The sequence below is a fragment of the Ciconia boyciana genome, chromosome 10, assembly GCF_034638445.1.
Source record: "Ciconia boyciana chromosome 10, ASM3463844v1, whole genome shotgun sequence".
Classification (NCBI taxonomy): Eukaryota; Metazoa; Chordata; class Aves; order Ciconiiformes; family Ciconiidae; genus Ciconia; species Ciconia boyciana.
Window position 1 is genome coordinate 23,085,223 of NC_132943.1, and position 24,989 is coordinate 23,110,211.

At 39.8% G+C, this 24,989-nt stretch overlaps 1 protein-coding gene across 6 annotated transcripts in view; it reads left to right on the forward strand.

Moving 5' to 3' along the window:
• Window positions 1-1,187: 1,187 nt before the first annotated feature.
• Window positions 1,188-24,989, forward strand: part of UBR3 (ubiquitin protein ligase E3 component n-recognin 3) — a 122,454-nt gene continuing 98,652 nt past the window's right edge. For 5 of the 6 annotated variants that reach the window (XM_072875426.1, XM_072875425.1, XM_072875427.1 and 2 more), the window contains exons 1-6: window positions 1,188-1,702; window positions 16,932-17,071; window positions 17,471-17,629; window positions 19,352-19,495; window positions 20,088-20,137; window positions 24,699-24,765. In XM_072875426.1, coding sequence (XP_072731527.1) covers window positions 1,254-1,702; window positions 16,932-17,071; window positions 17,471-17,629; window positions 19,352-19,495; window positions 20,088-20,137; window positions 24,699-24,765 — 1,009 coding nt within the window. In that variant the 5' untranslated portion in view covers window positions 1,188-1,253. Of the gene's footprint in view, window positions 1,703-11,604; window positions 11,663-16,931; window positions 17,072-17,470; window positions 17,630-19,351; window positions 19,496-20,087; window positions 20,138-24,698; window positions 24,766-24,989 lie in introns of those variants that run through there. The other variant, XM_072875430.1, reaches the window with a different exon arrangement.

The window sequence follows — 24,989 nt, forward strand, 5'->3', positions numbered from 1 at the left end:
GCACTGCTACGTGTTTGTGAGAGCCCGGCCTCCCAGGTTTGTCCCCCAGCGCTTTCTTAGTGGTCAAGCTGTTGAGTGCCGTTAGGGTCAGACAGCAAGGTAAGGGACTGCTACCTGCCCGGCGGACAGGGCGGTCATCGGGAGGAAAGCCACAGATTCACTTGCTCTTCTCATGCTTTCCCTCCCATAATCCTGCAGGGAGACATACTGCGCTGCCTGCCCGGCATTCCCTGCCCTTAAGGAACCCCACGGCCACACAAGTCACCAGAAGACGGAGAGCCACAGGAAAGGCGGTGGCAAAGGCAGCAGCGGGGTGTCCGCCTTGGGGACTTGGGGTTTTGCTGCTGTCAGATAAAAGGTTACTTTCGTTTAGGGACAGATTTTTCTTTAAGGTTTTCCATTACACAGCTGAAAATCTATTTATCGAGCTTTAAAACTGTTGATCAGTATGCAAGCTACGGAAACTCGCATCCAAATACGTTCTCTCCTGGTGGGAGTGTGCAGACGCACTCCGGTACCTCAGGGCGTGGGGTTGCGGTGGCCCGGACACCCCGCTCAGCCCGCCGCCGCCCGGACGCGTGAGCTGCCAGCGAGCTGCGGTGCTACCGCCGAAGGCCGGCGGTGCTCTGCCACCTCTAGCGGGGCTGCTGATGAGCGCGCAACCGCGGGCCGGACGTCTCAGGGGTGCTTCCCGCGTCCCCCGCAGGTGCCCTGCTGCGCCCCTGCCCCCAGAGCCGCCACCGCCTCAGCCCGGCGGGACCCCCGCGGCCCGGACACACCGGCGGCAGCGCGGCGTCTTCACGGCAGCCGCTTCGCTCGAGAAGCGGCTGGGTAACAAAGAGAGCTCCGCTACCGTCGGGGGCGCCGGCCTCCCCAGGTGGCCCCTTCAGGCGAAGGGCGGTCGGGGCCGCGATGGCAGGCGGCGCGCACCCCGCGGCTGCCGTGCCCCCCGTCCTAACACGAAGTTCCAGGCCGGCGGGGGCGGGCGGCCACATTCTGTGGGGCGGCGGCGCGGGCCGCGCACCTGCGCGCTGACAGGGCGGTGCGGGCCGGCGGGGAGGGCAGAGGAAGAGGAGGGGTAATGTCAGGGGAGGGGAGAGGCAGTGTCAGGAGGAGGGAGCGGGCGGCGGGGAGGGCGCCGGTTCCGCGGCTATCGCGAGAGGGAGGCGCCGCTGGGAGGGGAGAGAGGGCGGCGGGGGGAGCCCCAGAGCCGGGAGCCCGGCGCAGCCGTAAGGGCTCCTCAGTTTCCCATCATGGCGGGGGCCGGCGCCAGCGGCCGGGATAAGCGGGCGACGGCGGCGCGGCTGAAGACGGCGCTGGGCGGCGAGAGCGGCGCGGCGGCGGCGGGCGAGCTGCGGGCGCTGCTAGAGCGGGTGCTGGCCCCGGCGGCGGGCCCCGGCGGCGGCGGCGAGGCGGCGGCCGAGGCGCTGGAGTGGTGCCGCTGCCTGCTGTCGGGCGGGGAGCCGTGGGACAGCTTCGTGCAAGCCGTGCGGGCCTACGACCCGGCCACGCTGTGCGGCCTGGTGTGGACGGCCAACTTCGTGGCCTACCGGTGCCGGACGTGCGGGATCTCGCCCTGCATGAGCCTGTGCGCCGAGTGCTTCCACCAGGGCGAGCACGCCGGGCACGACTACAACATGTTCCGGAGCCAGGCGGGGGGCGCCTGCGACTGCGGCGACAGCAACGTCATGCGGGAGGCCGGGTGAGCGCCGGGCGGCCTCGGCGGGGCGGGCGGGCACCTGCCGCCGGGGGCGGCCCCCGCGGGCGAAGCGGCCTCTCCGCTGAGTGGCAGAGGTGTGTCCGCAGCCCTGCGCGCCGGGGGAGGGGAGTACGTGGGGCACCTGCTTCCGTCTGGGTCGCCTCCCTCCCTGGCCGCGGGTCGGACGAGGCTCCGTGGAAACGGCGCCCGGGCCGGGCTGAGCGGGGTGTCAGCCCCGCCTTCCCGGCCGCCGGCCCCGGCGGGGGTCCGGCGAGGTGGCTGCTTTCTTTGTTGTGCCTGTGCCTTTTTTTAGGACGCTTATGCAAATCTCGTTGCCCATGCGCCGAGTGCCTGCCTTCAGGGAAGTTGATAAGACGAGGTGCACGGGAGGCAGTACCTGTCAGCTCCCAGCTAGCTGCCTTGGCCTAGCACAGCTAACCATGAAGTGTGTCCAAATACTTTGGGACTTCACGTGAGCAAATATGCCAAAATGAACAGATTGAGTAAGAGGGAGCCATTTTTGCGTGTTTTCCCAGTCTGCAGTTCATCTTGCCTTCTGTTTTTTGCTATTCTCAGCTTTAAATCAAGGAATTTGGTAACTCTTGAATGGGTACAACAGGACAGGTTTTTGGTGAACTCAGATGTCCTTCGTATTCTCTAAGTGTGCAGACCTACTGGAGGCAAGACTTAAGTTCCTGGTCAGAAGAAGAGTGTGGTATCTCATTATACCCTCCTTTGTTCCCTTTGTACTCAACGGTAAAAGGAAGGATCAGTCAACCAGTTATTGGGTGGAGGCGATACCTAGCTGGTAAACTTCAAATTTCACAACTTGGTGTCTTTTTGGAGCTCCCTGTGTTCCTGTTCATTCACCGGAGAGCTAAAGACTTCACCAGAAGACAGTTTGGGGTGCTTGAGTGAGGCTTCTCTTCTGACTAGCTTTCTAGAATAGTCTCTGTCTTGATTGTCTTAGCCTTGGTGAGGTGGCATGCTCTCATAAGAGCCATCTCATCTCTTCCTAATAAATCTTGAGTTGCGGCATACCTAGCAGGAAATGCTAGGAACATACAGAAATGCTAAAACATTTTCCTTGGTTCGTTTCATATTTTTAACATTTACAATGTATAATTCTGCATCACTCACTCTGCGTCTTAAGATTCCTTCTCTTTTTGCATTTGTACTTAGACAGTTCACTAATTCTGCTTTTTTCTGTTGCTTGTAGGTTGTTATCTTGGCTCTGATTCTTTGTGTCTGTAGTCACCATTCTCCTGCTCTAGGCCTTGAGGTGGCTTAATTCTTTGTTTCTTGTTATGTTTTTTTCCCCTTTGTTTCTCTTATTATCTGCGTTCGTCATTTCTTCATTCTTCCTTTTTGGTGGAATCTTCTTATTGGTAGACTCCCTGCAATGGAAGAATTTCCCTCTGTTTGTCTTCACTGATCTTCAGTGGTTTCAAGGGGCTACTGATGAAGTGATTCTTTCTTTATCAGTTCTTGTTCAACTTCTGGTGATTCTGCTTTCCTCAGTATCACTGAAGTAACAGTTCCCTTTGATTTTGAGAAGTAAGAAAAAAAATTTAATGTCACTTCTTGCAGTGCTCAGTGTGGGATAGATTTAGGGCTCCTCTTAGTGGTAGGATTTTAACAGAGCACAGGCAAATTGATCTACTTTAGGTAAAATATTAAAATGACTTCTGATACTGCTCTCATCTTAGAGTTTATAGCTTCCACAATTGTCTTTTTCTATTTTAAACAGTTTTCTTCTTGAAGAAAGCTTGTTTAATAAAGAAGAAATAAAAAATGCTGTTAAATTTGCAGTGTAAACAGATGCAAACCCAGAGGGAGTAAGAATATTCTCATTTCTCTGTTACATTTACCCTACTTACTACTTTTAATAGTAGAATTCGAGAGTAAATTGTCTTGGGTGTGAGGTAGGTCCCTTCAGGAGGTTTGATCATTCTAGATAAAGAATTCCATAGTATCTGTTCAGAAACAACACTCTTGAGTTGAGCAGTAGATTTTCCAATCCTCCTGGACGTACAGGAGGACAATACATGGCAGTATATGGGGTGCCTGCACTCGACATAAGGTCGCTCTGTTTATCTAAAGAATTGATGTTAAGCCAGTGCAATTAAGTGACTAGAAACTTTGTTTGCTATGCAAGACAAAGTAAGTTAAGCTTAAACCAATGTAAAAACATTAATGTGTGCAAACACACATACAGTTTTGCCTGTTGACTTGAATTGCTTCAATGCAGCATGTTTAGATAAACTGATTTAACTTTGTGTGTACAAATCAATTGCACAGTTACAAAGGTAATGCTTTACATGTTAAAGTTAGGAGGCCTTCATGGTAGATTCAGGAAACCAGAGTGTGTCTAGCCCGATATAACCTTGGCCACCACAGCCTAGGCTTCTATTAATAGCAAGGGAATCAAATGTGGAGCCTACTTAGGAACTTTATCTACCATCTGCCTGCTCAGATAAAATTTTGTGTAGATACTGTATAGGAATATTATAGTAACAGTAGTTTGTTTCTGTTGGTTCTTGTTATCTGGTCTCCATGTTCAGAGTTTTTTGACTTGATGCATCTCAAAAAATACTTCTGATGAAGTCTTAGTTAACTGATCTGCTGTAAAGGAAATCTCTCCAGCTTACCATCTGGAATATCTTTTCATTTTCTTTATGGTGGCTAATGTAAATCTAGAGATGGTTTGCTCTGGGGTATAAGGATGTGTGTGTTAATCTTTTGTTACTAATTAAATCTATAATAACTTTCTAGAGATTACTGAGTGTTAATTTTTTATTTCTGATGCCTTTATATAAGGAAGGTGGAATATAGCGTAATAGATGGATGCTGATTTGCTTTAGGTGCCTTGTGTAATTCTCATTTGTTTTAGAAAAAACAGATTGTCACACTTGAACCTTTTGATTCCCATGCAAATTTCAGTGTTTTTGATGATTAATTTAATTGCAGTTGGTCTGATTTACTAGAATGTAACTTAGACTTTAGAAAATATCCAAGTTTGTAAATGTAGCTGCTTGTCACAGTTTTAAAACCTCTAGCTGTGTCAAGGTTTAATAGATTTTAAGATGCAGTGATATGTCAGTAGGTGAAAATAGTTTGTAGTCCTCTCCCATATGGTATCTAGCCATGGGCAAATGAAATTTTGCGGCTCCATTGGAGATAATTAATAATGTTTTGAAGAAGGCAAAATCTTCAGTTCTAAAGCATTTATAGTAGACATATGCTTATAGTTCAGCAGGCGAGTTCATCTGTTGGAGGGGAAAAAAAAATGCAGTTGGGCAGGGGGAAACTCAAGACGCATATTTTTTGGTTGGTAGATGATCTTGTGTTATAATGAAACTTGATAGTTTATAAAATAAGCTTGAAGAAAGCAATATGCCATGTGGTTATAATAAGAGTATAACTAGTCAGTAATCTGTTACTGATGAGTACTGTCTTGTTTCTGTGGCTGTCTTGTTCTGATTCCCCTTTAAGTCTGTAGACAATAACCTGATACATTAGAGAGCTTTTACACTTTGGCTATTTCATTCCCCCGTGTCCTGTTTCTGAGTATGCCTCACTGTGTGTTGACTTATTTGTTAAATTAATCATGTGGGAAGCAGATGTTTTAGTGCTGCATTACAGTACAAAGAGAATAATATCTCCAGCAAGGGTTGCATATCCTGAAAGGCAAAAAGCCAGGTTAAGAATTTCATTAAACAGGTTTTTGCATTGATGTTTGCTGTGTATTTGATGGTAGTTATGGCAACCAGTGGCTCCATGGACATAGGGCATTGTCTTCTCTTATGACTTATATCAAAGGGTCTAAGAAATTATCAATTTCCATTTGTGACAGTGGACCATTTCTTTATCAGTAGGCATGTGTGAAGTAAAAAACCCTATGCTTATAAGAAAGGTAACTGTTACAGATTGATGTTATATGCCGTGTCTTCAAAAGCACCTTCAGGTACCTACCTCTAAGCTTTCTGCAGTCCTGTCTCTAATGATCCATACTTACCTTTCCATTTAGCTCTGTGTCTTACAGTGTACGTCAGTGTAGGTTTCATGGAGATCCTGTCTGAGCTACACACTAGATCAGACTTCTCTCCTTTTTTCTTTTTTTTCATTATGTCTTTCTTTAGGACTGATGTATCTATTAGGTCTACCATGATCCCTTATGAAAAGGCTGGAAAACTCTCTTTGCCTCCTCTCGCTGCCAACAAGTACAAGAAGTATATTCTTAGTTTCTAGCCTGCTAATTTTCTCCTGCTTTGATTTATTTAGAATTGTCTCTCTTTTTTCAGTGCATTAAAATATTTGCACCCAGTAAGTATTATTGAATAGCTAGTTCTAGTTAAATTTAAATTTTGGACAGTAGATACTTAGTATTGATGACCTTTGCTACTCTGTCCCCATATCCTTCTTTCCCTCCTTCTGACTCAATTCCTTTTTTTATCCCTTTTCAGAGACACTTCCTCACAGGAACTCATTTCAATAGAAATGGCGTTGCTGTGCTGTTTGGGAGCTATGGAAGAATATTTTCTATTTCTTTTACTTTCTGTTGCTAAGTAAGAGTAAAGGACCTTTCTCCTATTCTAGACTTGAGAAAACTTTAACAAATAGAGTGACAATAAAAAAGCAGGCTTGCTGTTGAGAAAGCTATTATTAATAGTTACCTTTGGGTATATTCTGTGCATGTTCATTAGGCAAGGTCTCTTGTATCATCTTGGGTTGTGGCAGCTGCGATCTGCTTAAGATCAGAAAAGTCAGATCTGCTTGCAGCTGGGTTCTAGGACATACAGGTAATAGCTATTTTACTGGCATTAAGTAGATTATGTGGTTATTTTATGGAGTGTCTTGCAACAGTGAATCACCTGTTTAGCATACATATAGCATGTTGCTGCTTCAAGGTTGTCCCTTCCAGTGTGACTCTAGCAATTATATTCTTTAACAGTAGACAAGAAGGTTTCAGTTCTCCATGACCTAGGCTAGGTTTGGTAATGCAGCCTCAAGGAGGCAAGAGTGCACTTTTGGACCTTTCTTCAAGAAGTTGCTGAAACAGATACTTTATCAACAGGCTGAGACTGTACACATTGTCAAGGAGTTTAGTCTCCGAGCATTATGAAACTACGTAAAAATGTCCTCATATTCAGGATTGTTGGGCTGGTACAAATGATGTTCTGTAGAATCTCCATCAACTCCATGCATCTGCCCTGCTTTTGAAGTCCTTTGGGCTACCAAGGACTTCTGGCTGAAGGGACTGAGAAGTCTGAGCTGTACTGCCTGTTAGCTTGACATGAGAGTCTGAATAAACCCATGGTCATGTACTTCTGGTGGGCGCGACTCTTCAGAACAAAAACTCCACTATCTGATCTTCCATGTACAAGATACAGGAATTCATGCTGGGATTCCCACTGACCACAGCATTTCAAAGAACTACAGTTACCATGCAGTAAATAATTGATTCCCTCAGCCCTCCTCCCCACCTCCCCCAGACGTAAAGCTCGATATTTTGTATTGCTGCTTAGGATTCCAGGGTAACATTCAGTAGTTTTCACAGAGCTTCATGTTGGGTCTTATCCTTGGAAAGTGAAAAGAGATTTCAGATCACTGTGTTAAGTCCATCATGACATACAGTCAGCTCACAAACTTGCCTGTCTTGATTTCTCTTAAAAATGTCTCTAATTAGGACTACATCGGCCTCTAAATTAGTTGCTGCAATGTTTTCCAAATGGTTAACAGTCAAGTGATAATTTTGTGTTACTGCTTTTAGAGTTGTGGCCTGACTAGATGCCATGTACCTTATACAAGTCTCAGGAATAACATGCAGTTGTTTCAAAGGCATCAATAAGATACTTAAATGTATCAATATACATAACTTTAACCATAAATTTAGAAGCCTGAACTCTTGCTGTGTTAGTCACTGAACAAACTTAAAATAAATGATGGTTCTACCCCAAAGCTTTTGCTGATAGGGCCAGTCTGGTTTGAAGAACAGAACAGTACTCTGAAGATTGAGCTCACAAGATATGACCACTGTATATCTTGCATTGTCTGAAATTGGCTTATTCATTGTATGACTTGTCTATCGCTTTGTAATATACCTTGGTATATATTCAGTTTAAGAAGAACTGGTGTTTTGGAGGTCTGTGGAAACAGTCTTGTTTAGGTTTGGGCTAACCAGTGTTGATTTTCAGTTCCTTTGCTTTGATCCCACCAACTTCTAAAGCTCCTTTTATCCCTTTTGTGAAACTATCAGCTATCCAGAATTCTAAGTTTGCGATGTCAGGGTGGAGTGTTATTTGTCTTGTACATATCTGATCTACATGGAGCTGTTGATGGATCTGTTGGCAATGGAATAAAGGTGATTTTGGGTGTATGTTTGGGGAACACATTCCTAAAGAAGTTTTGTCTCTTAGATCTTTCTTAGTGACGATGCATATAGGTTGATTCAGAGTTCAGGCTGTTCTTCCTTATGACTTGCAGAATATCAGGAATTTTACATTTTAAATAAATCCTGGAATGGTATCTGACAACTGCAGGTGATTTTTAAATAATATTATCCTAGGTGCCCTCCTCTATGGAGGGTTCTGGTAGTAAGCTTTGAAAATAATATGATGAATTTTCTTTACATTGAAGTATTAGACATAGCTGAGTATTGCAATAACAAGGACTATATAATGAACTCTGTTGCCTTCATCAGGATGCATCTCTGTTTCTGCACAGCACCTGCAGTGATAATAGGCTCTGGTATGAAACTCATGGACACTTATCTTTCAAAGAAAACTGCAAATTACATATATATGCACCTTGTCTGTTTGGAGGCCTGACCAAAGTGGTATCTTCAGCTTAAGTTGATAGCTGTTATTAAAATCCAAATGTCTTACTCAAAACCTGAGGAAATGAAGGTTGTTTCTACATTTGTCAAGCATTATGCAGTCACTTAGAACTTTGTCAGATGAAGTATTTGGGCCAAAATATTACATGCCGTATGTTTGACCTGTTTAAATTTTCCTGGGAAAGTTTTCTTCGCCAGAAAAATATTTTTGTTAACTCTATTTTGGAAACTTGATTTTTGTTCTTTAAATAGAGGGTGTACTGTCCACATGCTTTAAGGTAGATAATGCATAGAATCATAGAATAGTTTAGGTTGGAAAAGACCTTTAAGATCACAAAGTCCAACCGTAAACCTAGCACTGCCAAGTCCACCACTAAGCCATGTCCCTAAGCACCACATCTACACACCTTTTAAATACCCCCAGGGATGGGGACTCGACCACTTCCCTGGGCAGCCTCTTCCAATGCTTGACAACCCTTTCGGTGAAGAAATTTTTCCTAATATCCAGTCTAAACCTCCCCTGGTGCAGCTTGAGGCTGTTTCCTCTTGCCTTATCGCTTTTTACTTGGGAGAAGAGACCAACACCCACCTCTGCTACAACCTCCTTTCGGGTAGTTGTAGAGAGCAATAAGGTCTCCCCTGAGCCTCCTTTTCTGCAGGCTAAACAACCCCAGTTCCCTCAGCCGCTCCTCATAAGGCTTCTGCTCTACACCCTTCACCAGCTTTGTTGCCCTTCTCTGGACATGCTCCAGCACCTCGATGTCTTTCTTGCAGTGAGGGGCCCAAAACTGAACACAGTATTTGAGGTGCAGCCTCACCAGTGCCGAGTATGGGGAGACAATCACTTCCCTAGTCCTGCTGGCCACACTGTTTCTGATACAAGCCAGGATGCTGTTGGCCTTCTTGGCCACCTGGGCACACTGCTGGCTCATACTCAGCTAGCTGTTGACCAACACCCCCAGTTCCTTTTCTGCCGGGCAGCTTTCCAGCCACTCTTCCCCAAGCCTGTAGCGTTGCACGGGGTGGTTGTGACCCAAGTGCAGGACCCGGCACTTGGCCTTGTTGAACCTCATACAATTGGCCTCGGCCCATCAATCCAGCCTGTCCAGGTCCCTCTGTAGAGCCTTCCTACCCTCAAGGAGATCAACGCTCCCGCCCAACTTGGTGTCATCTGCAAACTTACTGAGGGTGCACTTGATCCCCTCGTCCAGATCATTGATAAAGATATTAAACAGAACTGGCCCCAGTACTGAGCCCTGGGGAACATCACTTGTGACCAGCTGCCAATTGAATTTAACTCCATTCACCACAACTCTTTGGGCCTGTCCATCCAGCCATTTTTTTACCCAGCGAAGCGTACGGCTGTCCAAGGCATGAGCAGCCAGTTTCTCCAGGAGAATGCTGTGGGAAACAGTGTCAAAGGCTTTACTAAAGTCTAGGTAGACAACATTGATGGGACTCTGAAAGCAACTGGGCCAGGAGATTGTATGTGCACTAATGGTTTGGGAAGAGTGAGGGCCAAGCGAAGATGGTTCTGATGAGGGTTCAGGACCAGATATTCTATTTGCTGATCTGCTTGTCTCTCAGACCTAGTTTTGGAGTCAGCTGGGAATTCTGCTTTGGGAATGCTATGTAAGGCTAAGAACTCTGAAAAATTAGGTCCTAAAAATTGTGAAATTAAGCATCCAGAACTGGAATATGCATTGTATCTTAATTTCTCTATCTTTAGGTCCATATTAAAAAAAAAAAAAGAAAAAAGATAGATTCAGACTCTATGCTGCGAAATAATTTTGAACGTAAATATTTTTCTTGTGGGCTTTTTTAATGTTAACCTTTGTGAAGATTGTTTTTAGAGTTGAGTTTGAAGAGTATTCTTGTCAATGTCTTCTTCAGTACAGTGAAATACTAAATTGACTGCTCATTTAAGAAGTACTGTTCCTTTTTTCAACTGAAAAGGCTGCAGGTCCTGTTGAACAAAATGGTTGGAGACCATATTCATACATGCAAATGGATGATTTAAGATAATTTTAATAATCTTAATATTGCCATTAACAGCATAACTGAGGCCCTTTTAACTTGTGAGGGCTTCACTTTGCAATCACTGTGGTGTTTGAAAAAGCTGTACCAAAGAGAATATTATATTTGTCAGTTAGCTAGCTGTGTGTCTGTTATTGTACAAATATATTTTAAATTATGTGTAAATTGAGGCTTTTTGATCAAACTAGGTAAATATAAGCTGTACTTAGATGCAACTACAGTGCAGTAATTATATCTCAGAGCATCCACCCTTCTTATAAAGACAGTATTTTTGCAGCAGGAGATTGTGTTAGTCTTTTGAATTGCCCTATTGTCTATCAAAATGCTCAAATTCAACAACTTTGTGGGTCCATTCAAACATAGGCTTAGCTTCAGCTCTACTCAGAAGTCCATGCCTTCTCGTTCTCACTGTATTTCTAAGGTCTTACGATTGAAACTGCCAAATCTACTGTTTCTCATTGATGGCGGGTACTTATATACTAATGAAACTCATTGTAGTTTTATCTACTATACAAGATGTTTACGTCTGAGGACTAACAGAATAATAGAAATACTCTTCTCCAGAGCTTCTTTGTCTGCTTTTTCTTTGAACTGGAGAGCTTGCTTCACTGAAGGGTGCTCAATGTAGCACCGAGCACCAAGGGAGTTTCTGGTGACTCACTGCCTAACTTCCTGCTGTTCTGCAAAGACTGGAATAACTTCTAAGAGTCTAATCTGTGATTTCTAGCCTCCTAACCTGGCCAAACAGCTTTGTCATGAAGGCTTAGAGCCTGGAAGATGTCCTTTAAAGGTATTTTGGGGTTTTTCTTCTTGAGAAGCCATGAATTCTTCTGCCATGTTTCATTGTTCTCCATTATTGACGCTAGTGTTTCTACTTTGGAGCTTTCCTGGTTAGAAGGGTTAGACTGACATCTTTCCAGTTGGCTTTGCTTCTTGTCACAGTCCCTAATAGCTGAAATGCAAGTACTCAGTTTTGTCTCTGAACTCCTCTGTTACCTTGCAGCTTTCTTAAGGAGCAGAAGAGCTGTCATTCCTCAGACATTGAAGTCCATACCACATTGATTCACTTTTGGAAGCCTGTTTTGCAGGTGAAAGGAATTTAACTACTGAAATTTAATTACTAGGGTGTGGGGGGGAAAAATGCAAAACTCAATTTTCAGAGGAACAGTTAGTTTTATTTCTTTGCATTTCTTCATAGTTACCATTGTGTGTGGTGTTGGCTAGGGGCAGTGGATTTACATGAAGCAAGGCTACAATATATCAAAGTCCTTTTTCATCAAGTTAAGTTTCTAATCCTGATTATGCAAGTTATATTTTGTTCTGAATTAAGATTTGTTTTAATATGAACTGCAAAATCAGGAAAAAACATTTAAAGACTCTTCACCAGTACGTAAAGAATGAAAAATCAGTTCACAAGAACTCTGAGAGACAACGGGAGCACTCAAAAAATATTTTGCATCTTGCATCTGTTTTGTAGTTTCAGTGTATGTAAGAATAGTATTTGTGTGTTAGTTTTACAGTGGGGACAAAGTGCACACTCTTTTTAAAGTGTGTGTTGAATTCTTATTTACAAAGCTTACTCATTTTGTTTGAATACTGTATGAAACATTACATGACATTGTCAGCCGTGTGGTATACAGTATGAAATGTATGTAATGTCTTAAATAAAAGCTCAGTTTAGATATGACATTGTTACTGAATTGAAGAATCAAGTAGAAGTTTACTTTCTTTGCTTAGGAACTGATTTCCAATAGTTTTCACTTGGATCCTGTCACTTGGGTCCCAGATTCTTGTCCCTAAAAGCTTCTGTTGGAGTCAGGTACCCATAGTGCTGTAGTACAGTAAGACTTGTGAAAATGGGATGCCTTCTTTTGACAGCTTTATGATCCAGTTTAAAACAAATGATTTTTAAACATGGGAAGGCCAGGGACAAAATAGCGAGAGAAAAGTGAGGGTAAAAATAGTCCCTCTGTGTATGCATGAACTTATGTCAAGTTTCTGGAATGCAACTGAAACTTGAGACGCTGTGGGATGTAGTGGAAGGAGGGCTGAGCAGATGTTCAAAAGTTGTAAAGGTGTGGTCTGGCTGGTACTGAAGGCATTTATCAGCTGCTGTAATAACTGGGGAAGTTTAAAAATTCTCCTTTGAAGTGGAGGAGTTGGCTTCACAGCAAGCCTCGTATCTACGTGATCTGCTGGTTGGTCAGGACAGCATCCTCCTGCGTTGTTGGGTTTTTGTTTTTTTGTTCTCTGTGTTTTGCTCCCTGTCTGGTGAACGAGGAAAGGGATGATGGCAGGATGATTCAGGGATTTCAGTGTGATTTCCAAGGAGGCAGGTCTGTGAGTGTTGGTGGATTTAAGCTGGCCCAATAAAATTCTTTTGCTTAGTTTCTGAGCTGGTTTAACACTGGATCAGTTGAGTGCCAGTGCTGGAACAAATTAGAGGGCTGAAGACAGAATTGTGGCAGGACTGACCTAGCTCAACTTAAGCACTTGTGAAACTGTAGCCTAAAGGAAAGGAGTTAATTTACCTGAAGCCATTTCTAAAATACATTTTGGAAATTCATGGCAGAATTATTAAAGATGGAAATAGTAGGAGAGAATGGAATGCATCTGGAAAGTCTAAAGTGAAGGTTGCTCAGAAGATGTTAATGTTGCTTATGTTAATAATACATGGTATTCCTTACTCATGTAGATGTCAACAATGTTCTTCTACATCTTACAAATAAGATATCAATGCAGCATAAGAAATTTCAGGAATTATATTTGAAGTCACGTGGGCAAGATTGCTTGTTAAAGCTCTGTTTTTATTTAATTGCAAGTTACTGTGTTATTCTCTCCTTTTGCTGAAATTAGCCTTGTCTTTTTGTGAAAAAGCAATTTCAAAGGTAGGAAACTGCATAGAAAACAAAAACCAGAATATACTTTTGAATCAGAGAAAAGAATAAGGAAAAACATGATGATTTTGTCTCCCTGTAGACCTGTATTTTAGTACTTCCTTGTTAGACCTTCAGTGAGACAGGGCTTGAGTATCTCTGGCTAATGAATTGGCACTCTCACTGAAATACTACTATTCTTAAAGCTTATTGTAGTATAATAGTAAAAATATTTACAAAGAAGACTGCAGCACAAGAAATATGAAGTACTAAAGATTAAATAGGAACTATAGGCTTGTTGGGAAAAGTATTTTGCAATATTGGAATAATGTAATAAAGCTTAGATCAAGGTGATCTGTCAGTTATCTAGTCAGTCTTCCTCTCCATAGTTATTTTTATTTTTGAGCTTCTTTAGAAAAAATGTATTTCATATCTAGTTTATATCCACCTTTCATTACCTCATTAGAGACTTCTGCCTTCTCCAAGTGGTGGATTTCCGAGGCTTGATGTTACCAGGAGAGATTTGGAAAATGCTCCTTTTTGTTCCCTATTAAATCCCTGGTTTGATAGTCTCAGGAGCATTTTGAAATGTACATTTATATAGACGGATAATTCTTTAACTGATGCTGTGGTAAGGAAGCTCTTTTAGCAGTATAAGGAACTGATTATGGAATAGCTTTGTCTGCTGTTTGTCCAGTGACTGTGCAACCCATTGAGAAGTTTGTCACAGGTGTCTCTTTCTGCCTGTATGAGAAGTTTCAACTTGTTTCTTCCTTGGCACAGCTTGGGGTTCTGGCTCTTCTTTAGTTAAAACGGCTGTTGTTTTAACTCTGAAGATCTTCCAAATCATTGTCTGGCATTTTGGTCAATATTTGTAGAAGAATTGTATAGCACTCTGTAAAGGCAATAGAGCTTTGAATAGACCAGAGTATCGGTATTTCAGGATTGTGGAAGTACCATACAGTGGCAGGATTAGTTTTCCGTAAGTCAGCATAAAACAGAGTCTCATGGGTGAATATTATAAACTTGGGCTCAGTAAGATTTCTTCAGCCTGATTTGTAAATAATAAAATCTGAACATTGGCTTTCTCGGTCATCATGGCTTAGATTAATTCTTGCCCTTGAAATTCAGTATGGCCAATAGCTTGTCCAGTGGCAAGTCATGTCAGTAAGGACATATTCTGGGATCCTTACCATGTATACATTTCTAGCTGTTAGTTAAGAACAGCTACAATAGTATATTGATTTCGGACAATACTTTAAAACTGCAACCTTTGAACCATAAATATAGAATATGGCTCATCTTGTAAAATTATATTGGCATTCCTACTTTAAGGTTTAGAGCCTGGTATCTAGAAATCATTCCCTGTTTGGAACGGCTGTAATTTGTGCATGTGACAGTGAAAGGATGATTCCTTACAGTGAGTCAAATTTGGGTTCTTCCTTGATTTTCCAGAACCTGTATTAATATAGTAATAATAGCACATTTTGTAAATCAATAGTGCTTTCTTGGGAATCTCAAGAGAAGACATGATTCATAACCTTCAGCTAAAGGGTATGTTAAATTCAGGGTAATTAATCCATAGGCTGATTCACAAGTGGTATGCTGGTATAGACTTCTTGGGGAGCAGAGTTTTTTATTTTCTGTGGAAGGAAGCCTTGTGCTTAGCGGAAGCTGGGATTCAAAATGACTTTACATGTGAGTTTTGTTACCAAGGCTCCCTTAGCTTGTGATCATAAGCAGTGAAAACTTCTTTTGGCTGAATGCAAAATATATGGGGGAGACCAGTAAAAGATTTTAAAACCCACCGCATAGTAATTCTTTCCTTGTGTGTCTTCTAAGTCTTTATTTACTTTTGATCTTTTCTTATAAGGATCGTGGTGAAAGGGAAACCAAATACCTTTAAGACAATAAATGAGGCACCATATTGCAGCATAGATCAAGCCAGATTTGTGATTTATGGCAATTCAGGTTTCTGTATGTGGATGAGACAAAAGTGAATGACAAAAGTGAAAAAGTGAATGACTTTTCATAACTTCTGTGAATGTCATTTGCGAAAGTGAATGACAAAAGTGAAAACCATCCATTTGTACGTTAATTAACAGAAAGCTGTCAGTCATCACTGAACTCTTTGTGTCAGGCACTTTTTTTCCCCCAGGGATGGATAGGCTGTATATACAAACTGCAAATCATCTGGCTAGTACTGACCTTGTTTACCTTTTCTTAATAAAAAGTGTCATCTCTAATGTGTAAGAGCAAAGGAGAAGCTCTTAATCTTTAGTCTTGTGAAGATGCTGTCCATTCTTGTGAAGATGCCATCTTAATTGCTGGACTTGTATCCCTTTTTTTTTTTCTTTTCCCCCCTAAATTGGGATACTTTCTTTGTGGCTTTCTCCTATTTCCTTCCTCTCTTGAAGGTGATACTTTAATGGTCCTCAAAGAAGAGAGGCTTATGTTGTAGAAAGTAGCAGGCTTCTTCTGGAAAACATGGCATAGCAAATATAGTGAAGATGAATAAATTTAGAAAACAATTTTCGTATTCCAACAAAGCTGAATCCATTTGCCAATCTTTATGTTGAAAAATTACTGCTAAAATCTAGTGAATCTTTCCAGTAAAATTTACTCTTGTATGATGTGTTTTCAGACTCTTTATTCCTTGTTAGTTTCTTTTTTGACATGGGTAAATAACTCTTTGATGTTGGTAAATGTCCTTTCTAAAAATAGATTGGGAGCAGAAAAGTATTCAGTGGCTCTTGAGTCAGGCTCATGTTAAGTCAGTGGGAAATTATTCTGTTTGCTCTAATGGGGTTTGGCTCAACCGCATGTCATTGTGCATTAGCCAAGCCTCAACTACTACCATACAGGAATTCTCCAAAGAAGAAATGTTTTCATTTCTTTTTAAATGAAACAATTTGCACAGTTTTTGCAGGGTGTTTCTATCATCCTTTGATAAGTAAATCTTAGTTGCTATACATTTGAAGTAAATACTGATCCTGCAAACACTTATACTTTTGGAAGTTGTTTTTATTAATGTCAAAAGACATCACAAATGTTATTATCTGAATTGCGACTTGAAGAATTGGGCCAGCCTCTGACTATTTCACAGAAAGGAGAGGAACTGTTTTAGTTTGATATTTTCAATTAGGCTGTTTAGAAATTGGGAGGTATGTCTTGATAAAGAAAAATTCAGTGTTCTTCTAATTGTTCAATGGAAGATGCTTCTAACGTGTATGGAAGGAAACTGGGATGTTAGATACGTGAACTTTGAGAAGGGAAAAAAAATTGGCACCTTTATAATTTGCTGGACTCAGAAACAAAATGGGTTTGAACATAGTAGTTGGAATTTCAGAATACCATTTCCGCACCACCTTTAATGCAAAAGTATATACTCTCTGAAAAATGGAAAAAGTAATTGTTTTCTTAGTATATGTTAACTCTGCTGAGCTGTGCTTGGCTAACATTTTTCTCATCTGTTTTATAGGTTTTGTAAAAGACACCGGATTAAGTCAAATTCAAATGTTCCATGTGTCCCCAAAGACTTGTTGATGATGTCAGAATTAGTTCTTCCACAGTTCATCTTTAGTCTTATTCAGCACTTAAGAGAGGGGTATAATGAGCCTGGTATGTTTTAAATTTGCATGTATCTAGCATATCTTACCATGCTGCTATCTCTTGCTTTGCGGTCTGTGAAGACTGTACATAAATACAGGAATGCTATTTATGGTTTATATCATTGAATTTTGTGCCTCTTTTCCTAACAAAGTTACTGCCTGGCTAGGCGATTTGGTTTTGTTTTCTGCTGAAGAGCTTCTTAAATATGTTTTAAGGGTTACTAGCATTGTGTTGAGCTCTTCCAGAAAATTAAATCAGGATTCATTTGAAACTTGTACATGTGAATTTTAGAGCATTATGAATATATAAATTAATTTCTTTTGTCATGGTCATAGCTGTTTTGCTTTGTGAAGGTCTTGGCCAAATTACATTACATTTACACCAAAAGTTCTTGTTGTTGATTTTCAGCTCTTGATCTGCCATCAGAGAAGGACCTTCATAAAATCCTCCAGGTTTTGGAGCCTCATGTTTCCTTTCTAGAAGACTTGACCAAAATGGGAGGAGCAATGCGATCAGTTCTTACCCAGGTTTTGACTAGCCAACAGTTCTACAAGGATCTTAGCTCTGGTATGTTTGTGTTATTTCTACTAATTAAATTTTCAAATTATGAAGAATTTAAGGTCATAAGTTTTGTTTATCACCTCAGTTTCTGCATGTTTTTATTCGACTTCTCAAAACCCAGAAAAAGGCATGTTTTTAAGGATTGTTTTTGTTGTTGATAGAAGGGGAGTGGGCTTCAGGAGCAACTAGACTAAACATTTGTTATTAAGACCTGTAAGAGCAAACCTCATATATTCTGTGTCCCAGATAACTGTATAAAGATACATCATTTCAAAAGAGGTTTTTATAATAAATCCATTCTCTTTAAAGTGAAGTGAACACGGCAACTTAGTACTTCCAAATAAGGCATATCAAGCTTATTCAAAGTGGAATATGTCTAACTTATTTTGGGATCTGCTCTCACAGAGTTTACTGGAGGAGACCTGAATGGCAAAAGGCCATTGTCTGTCCTGCACTTCTGTGCAAAGCCTTTTTTCTTTTTTTTTTTCTTAAAAACAACACCCCCCACCCCCCAATTATTTATTCAGTCCTGTACCAAATCACAATGAATCTGAAAATGTTGGGCAGTCACTATTAACGCCAAACCACTTAGTATAAATTAACTCCATCCTACTTTCTTGTGATTAGAAGGTGTCTTTTTTGAGTCCTTTGTATGCTTCCTTTGCATAGGTATGGAACAAATAGTAATTACTGTAGATTTAAGTTGCCAACTGGCTTGGGCAGCAGCTAGTTGAAGAACAGGCAATCTCCAAATCTTTATTTGAGAGGAGAAACACTTAGGTAAGCTGCCTCAGGGACAGTTGTCTTTATTCTGTTTCCTTCCTTTTTTTCTCTCCTGTTTAATAATATTTGAGTGGGAGAAATTTAATGACTTCTCTTTTCCTATATGTGATGGATTTCCTAAGATAGAAGAGTGGAGAGGGAATGGGAAGTAAGGCATTCTTATCTGGACTCTTGGAATGGAGAATATGTGTGTCTGAGTAGGTACAGTTTCTGGGTAGGGAAAGCAAAGAAAGGGATTTTAGAGCAAAACCTGCCCTTCTGACTTGGAATGCAAAAGCTGCGCAGTTAAAAAGATGCTGTCATCTTTTTCATGTTTTCTTTTCCTTAAACACTTGACACAATTTGCTCCTCTAAAGTTTATATTTTCCTTGTATAACAAATGTGTTGGGTTTTTTTAGTCCATTTCTTTGTGGAAAATTTTATATCCTGAGCACGCAGTGTGACTTTGCTTTATCAAACAGTTGAAATGATATCTTTATGAATAGTCTCCATTAATTGCAGCTGTCAAAACTTGAACTTTGAAAGAAAAATTCCAAATATTAGACATTAAGTATGGTGTATTACCATTACTGCTTTTTTGTTGGTTTTTTTTTTTCCCATTGGAAATTGTAGGTCCCTGTCCTTTCTGTCCAAAACCAACTGTTTTGAAATATCAAAACAAATCGTTTTTTTGCTGTAGTGTTAATGGTGGCAGTGCTGATAAAACAGAAATGAAGTACATAATTTAGAAGAAAACACTGTGTTGGAGGGGGAAAACTGAGAAGGTTTCTGGTCTTTTGGATTTCAGTTCATCAGTTGGAAAAACTTCTTAGCTTCTACATCTCATAATTGTACAGCTTATTAAAACATTGTGGACCATTTTTTAGATTGCTTGTATGGAATGTGAAGTATATGAACCACGTAGCTGCTGTTGTACTTTAATGCTGTTTTATATATGTATTCAAGGTGTTGGAGAGAATGCATGTGCGAAGAAGAGTCATGAAAAGTACCTCATAGCTTTGAAAGGCTCTGGACTGGCATTTCCTGAGGATAAAATGGGATGTGGTATGCAGGAACAAGCAGCTGGAACTAGCACATTAGCAGTTCAAGGTTTGTGTAGAAAAATATTTTAAGAGAAGACTTGATTATTGCTGGTTTTTATATAAACTGTTCTTTTAGTTTATTTACAAAAAAAAATCCTAATGGAACTTAAGGAATTACCTGTTATTTAGTGCACCACCAAATTACAGGACTCATTTTAATTCTATCAACAAAGCTAAAAATATTAACTTTTTGTTGCTAATATACCGAGCATCATTTCACAGTCATAGCATTAGTGGAATTTGAGTAGGCAAGATGAAATTGCTCGTAGTGGAATTTTGTCACTGCAACTAAGTTAAGCCACCTATTCTTACAAAAGTGCTGTGGATTTTTTTTGATCACTGAAGAGTTTTTTGCAATTTCTGAAAGAACGCATCTCCAATAACTCAGTACGTTGAAGTTCTGCAATGGAACGTACTTGCAAATCTCTAATTTTGTATTGCTTGGAAATCTTACTCCAACTTCTCAGTCCACTGCTGTGTATCTTTTAAAGAAAGTTAATGTAGTGTTTAATTTCATAGTGGCTCATTAAATATTGTAAAATACTCTCTTTTCAGTATAAGACTTACGAAAGGAATCTCTGAATTTTTTATTTCAAAAGGTTTAGCAGGTGCTACGGCAACATCAGGACAAGGGGATTCTTCAGATGAGGTGAGACTGTTTTTAAAGACTATAATGAACTGCAACGGAATATTAAATGGAGAGAGTGCTTGCAGCCAAATCTCACAAACTTTAACTCTTCTATCTACCATGTATTCTCTCCTTTTTAATAATTAGAAATAATGGAGATATAAAGGAATAGATCTCATGCCTTTGATTTACTAAGGACCTCTTGAAAAATCCTTATTTTTGCTAATACTATTTCAGTTTAATTTATGTATGTAATATAGAAGAAACTTGTGTAGGTAGTTCAAAAGTCACTATCAAGTAAATTGGGCTTGATTAAAGCAAACTTAAAGCATGTGATGCTGTGAATGGTGTTAGCAGGTTTTGGCACTTGAGAATCCAGCTGAACTGGTGATAGCAGCAGTGAGAATTTCTCTGTAGATAAATTCCCATGTGTAGACTTGACCTTACTTACCAAACACATTGAGTGGGAGTAAAAAGGAGGAAATCTCCTTTTAGATTGAGCTGTAATAAATAAGTGGAATTTAATGAGGAAAGTTAAATTCTGGTAGAGTTACTTTATGAATTTATTCTCATTTTTTTCCCCTACTATTTAAAACCTAATTTCAACTAGTAAGCCTTAGCAGCCATTCTGGTAGGGTAGTATAACAAACTTTAAATAATGTAAAGTATAGTTTTTCATAGGATTTTTGCTTACATTGAATTCTATGTGAACAAGTATTGAAGTAAAAACAATTGTTCGTGTATGTCTAAAACAGTTGTATGACATGTTTGCCTCTGTCACGAGCACAACAGCATCTGTTACACTTCCAGCAGTGCTATTTATAATTTGGCATTTTTCAAAGTATGGCTGCTTGTTTTTTCACCATCGCTTGACAAACAAACACACACACACAAAAAAACCTGCAAAAGACTGCTGACAGTATCACTTTTAAGACCCATGAAAGAAGAAGGCAATTCAAGTTAATGTTAATAACCTCAAGTAGTATTTTCAAATAAATGTAAAATGGCTCAGCATACTTCTTTCTGTTTTACACCTATAAGTGATGAGAGGGGAGTAAACTGAAGTTGTTAAGAGTCTGAAGAGAGATTGGATATCGCTGACATTTCTTTTGGGAAAGAAGTCCAAGAGGGAGGTAGAGACGGAGATGTATTTTAGGGAGAAAGAATTTCTTATCAGGAAAAGATAATTTTTTCAAGGAAAAGATATTTTATGAATAAAAAAGGGCAGAATTACTGCAACTGCATTATAGCTTGCTGGTTAAAGATACCTGTTTTCTAGAGAGATTTTTCTTTCTGATCTCCAGGATATAAAGATACATGTAGGTAGGTATTTTATTAGATTACTGCAGATGTGATTTTTCTAAACTGTAATTTTGCATATACTCACGTACCTGGAATAAATTTTAAGCTGTTAATTACATTATTAAGATACCTTGTAAAAAAGCACAAGACCCTGTTTTGAAATCTGTATTTAGAAAATTTTAAAAAAGAATGAGGAAGTAACATGCAGATAAAACAATAAGCACTCGAAATTTAAATGTTTTTCGTATATGTTTTCACTTCTAAATTTTCCTTTCATATCTTCAATAAAATCACGTTGATACAATATGGGATGCAATTAAAAATAATGTCAAAAGTTTCTTGATTTTTTTTTTTAAACCAAAAAACCCAATTTTTTATTTTATAATATTTTTCTTAATCATGGTCTGCTTGACAAATATGAATTGCTGAAAAGAAAGTCCAGTCCTTTCATCCAAAAGCCAAAACAGAACTGTGCAGGTGGAAGGCTGAAATGCTTATTAGAAAAATGATGTTACTAGAGAAATGCTTCCTAGAAAAATGAGGAAAAAGTTATCTTGTTTTATGACTTCTCCTCCTCTCCCCTGCCCTCCTCTGTAAGTTACAAAGGGCATTTACAGCTTTTTTTAGGCCTTATTATACTCTCTTATAGCAGAGTAAAACCATGTTCTAATTAAGAAATGTGGCAAGAGTACACTTTTAACTGGATTTTCTTCCTCTGGTATTTAAGATGAATCTAGAAAGGTTAATGTTCTTTCTTACCAAGTAAGTCTTAAAGATAGCATTGTGTCACTGATGAAAGGCTAGATTACAAAATTTACATAGGCTACGGACTAGAGCAGTGCTTCTGCAGGGAACAGAATAGCTTGAAAAGTTTTGCATAGTTCAGTATTTAGTTTCACTTCTACAACAGTAGATGGTTCTAAGCTAAAAATGAATCTGTGAGATATGTGTTGTGGGTTGTTTTGTTTTGTGTGCCCCCCCCGAACAGTACAGGCTCACTTGTGCTTTACTTCTCAAATGGTTTGTGTTCCATCCTGTGGTATTTTGGAGAGAACTTACCATTTGTTTCCTTTATTAGTTTTTTCTTCCTTATGTTTTCGTTTGTACAAAAGGAGGAAAAAAAGGCTCTCTCTAAACCTGTCCTCCTATTTAAGCATTTTTTATGTTCCAAGGAGTCAAATAAAACCCAGTGCATGAACACTTTTACCATGCCAATGAATAAACCTTTTTCTATTGGATATCCCTATTTGGCTGCCCTTGTAGTTTATTGAGCACTTAATGCCTTGTTACATAGTTACATAGTTATTGACTCCAGTTGCTGTTTAATGTAATTGTACAAAAATCTATGTATAGTATCTAATATTAAATAAAGTTTATATCTGAATTTACAACAGATATGTCACACCTTAGGCATATTGCTAAATATTCTATTATGTAAAGGAAATCTACATAGATCTTTGCTGTTATCTGGATATATTTACACAGCATTATCCCATGGGTAAAAATAAGGTGTTCTACATTTGCTTATTCTCTTACTCTTTATCCCTGGGCTTGGGAGACACCATGTCACCTAGAACTCACTATCTCAAGGCTGTTAAAACTCCTGCACATGACATTAAGATTTAATCCTACCTTACTGAAGCAATGGAAACCAACTGTCTAACATTATCGAGGAAAAAAAGAGTTCTCAAGAAAGTGTTTCTCATAAGCCACTCAATTTTTCTTCTTTTTAGTGAAATCACTTCAAAAGTTGCAATGAAGCCTGTTACATATTTAATTTTTTCTCATATTGTAGAAGGGGAAATGCATTTTGTTTGCCAGAGCAGTGGTGTTGGAGGCTAGAATTCAACACATTAATCACAATTTGTATACACAAATGCATTATCTTTTGGTTAAGGCCCTTCTAGCAACTCTCTAGATCAACTGAGACCACTGAAGAGGCCTTGAGACCTCCACCTATCAATTTTCTAGCTACAGGAATTTAGATTCCTTTTCTTCAGGGCAGGAGACTTAAATTGCAGAGTCCTGCAGTTCATAGTAATATCTCAGCAGGTATGATTTTTGCTTTAGAGTACTTGGCCCCTCTGACGGGGGAGTGGGCAGTGGCAACATCCCAAGAACTGACTGGCTCCTGATTGAAGTACAAAAGTAGCATGTGTTCACAAAGACCGCGGGACACCTAAGAGTTCAAATGTTTGTCCATCTTAAAATGAATTTTCAGATGGAGGTACTGAAAGGATAGGAAAAGTCAGATCTTTCATTAACACGATATTTTTGGTCAGTTCTTAGATGTAAAATATGAATAATCTTTCTCGCCAAGCAAGGATAGTCAGTTCCTGAGTACCAGGTTCTTTATCATTTCAGTGAAGTTTGGAAGTAAAATACAGCATTTGCTTAGATGAGAAGGATATCCATTACTTATTTTTAACAGTAGATATCTGCATTAATGATCTCTCATTTTATTAGATCCAGTAGGAATCTTTCTTTATTTCCACTGTTTCATTAGGACTATCATTGTTAGTAAAGATCCATGCAGCATTTAATATAGTCCTGTAATGTCACATTCTTTCTTAACACCCAGTATTAGATTTTGTAAAGTGGTGGTGGTGATGTTTTTAACTTGCATTGCATTTTGGAACCTTTGCTGTTTTGTTTGCAGAGTGCCTTGAAAGCTTCAGATGACAAGTGCCTGTGTAAAGTGTTTCCATTATTCTTTAGGGACAAGCAATTAGAATTCAGCAGCTAGAATTGGCCTCTTAAAGGTGTCAAAAATACTTTATTATTGCATCAAAACTTTATATTGCTTAGAAAATGTCTAGCTAATGGTCTGTGTTGCCAACTTTAATAGCCTATATGTTGGCTGATATTTTTTTTTAGGAAACAAAAAACCCCAAACTCTACAGATGAATAAGGTGAAACCTTGGATGTGCAACAGTTAGAAATTTAGTAGTGTTAAATATTTTTGTAGCAATCAGTTTCAGAAATCAAAGCAGGTAACCTTACAAAATTAATTAAATAGATGAAGGTGTCTGAACTTGCAGATTATAATGTTGCCTGTAGGGTAAAAATGGCAATTTAAAAAATTGTGTTTTTTCTAATGAGTTGCACAGAGTCCATGGTTCCTGTAAACAGTAAAAGTATTTTTCTGGTAAGAGAGTGTATTCAGGGCTTTTCTGTTTTAGCTTGATAGTTAAACCAGAATTTTGAGAGCATACCATCTCTTGGTAATAAAATTCTAAATATACAATTATAAATTTTTTAAACTCTTCCCCTACCCCAGGAGGACCAGGATGGTAGCCAAGGTGTGGGCAAGCGCAAGAGGGTGAAACTAAGCAGCACCACCAAAGGTATTTATAAAGTACTGATCTCAGTTTATCATATTTGCTTTATGTCTATCTTAAAAATTATCCAGGGATATTAATTCACTTCCCAAGCACTGTAGTGCTACATGTGACAGGTATTAAACATAGCAAAGTCTAAAAAATAATAGCAAGTGAAATTGTGGTAATTGTCAACTTTGATTTCCCTTGAGCGAATACCACTGTCTGGGACTCTGTTTGACCAGTCATTT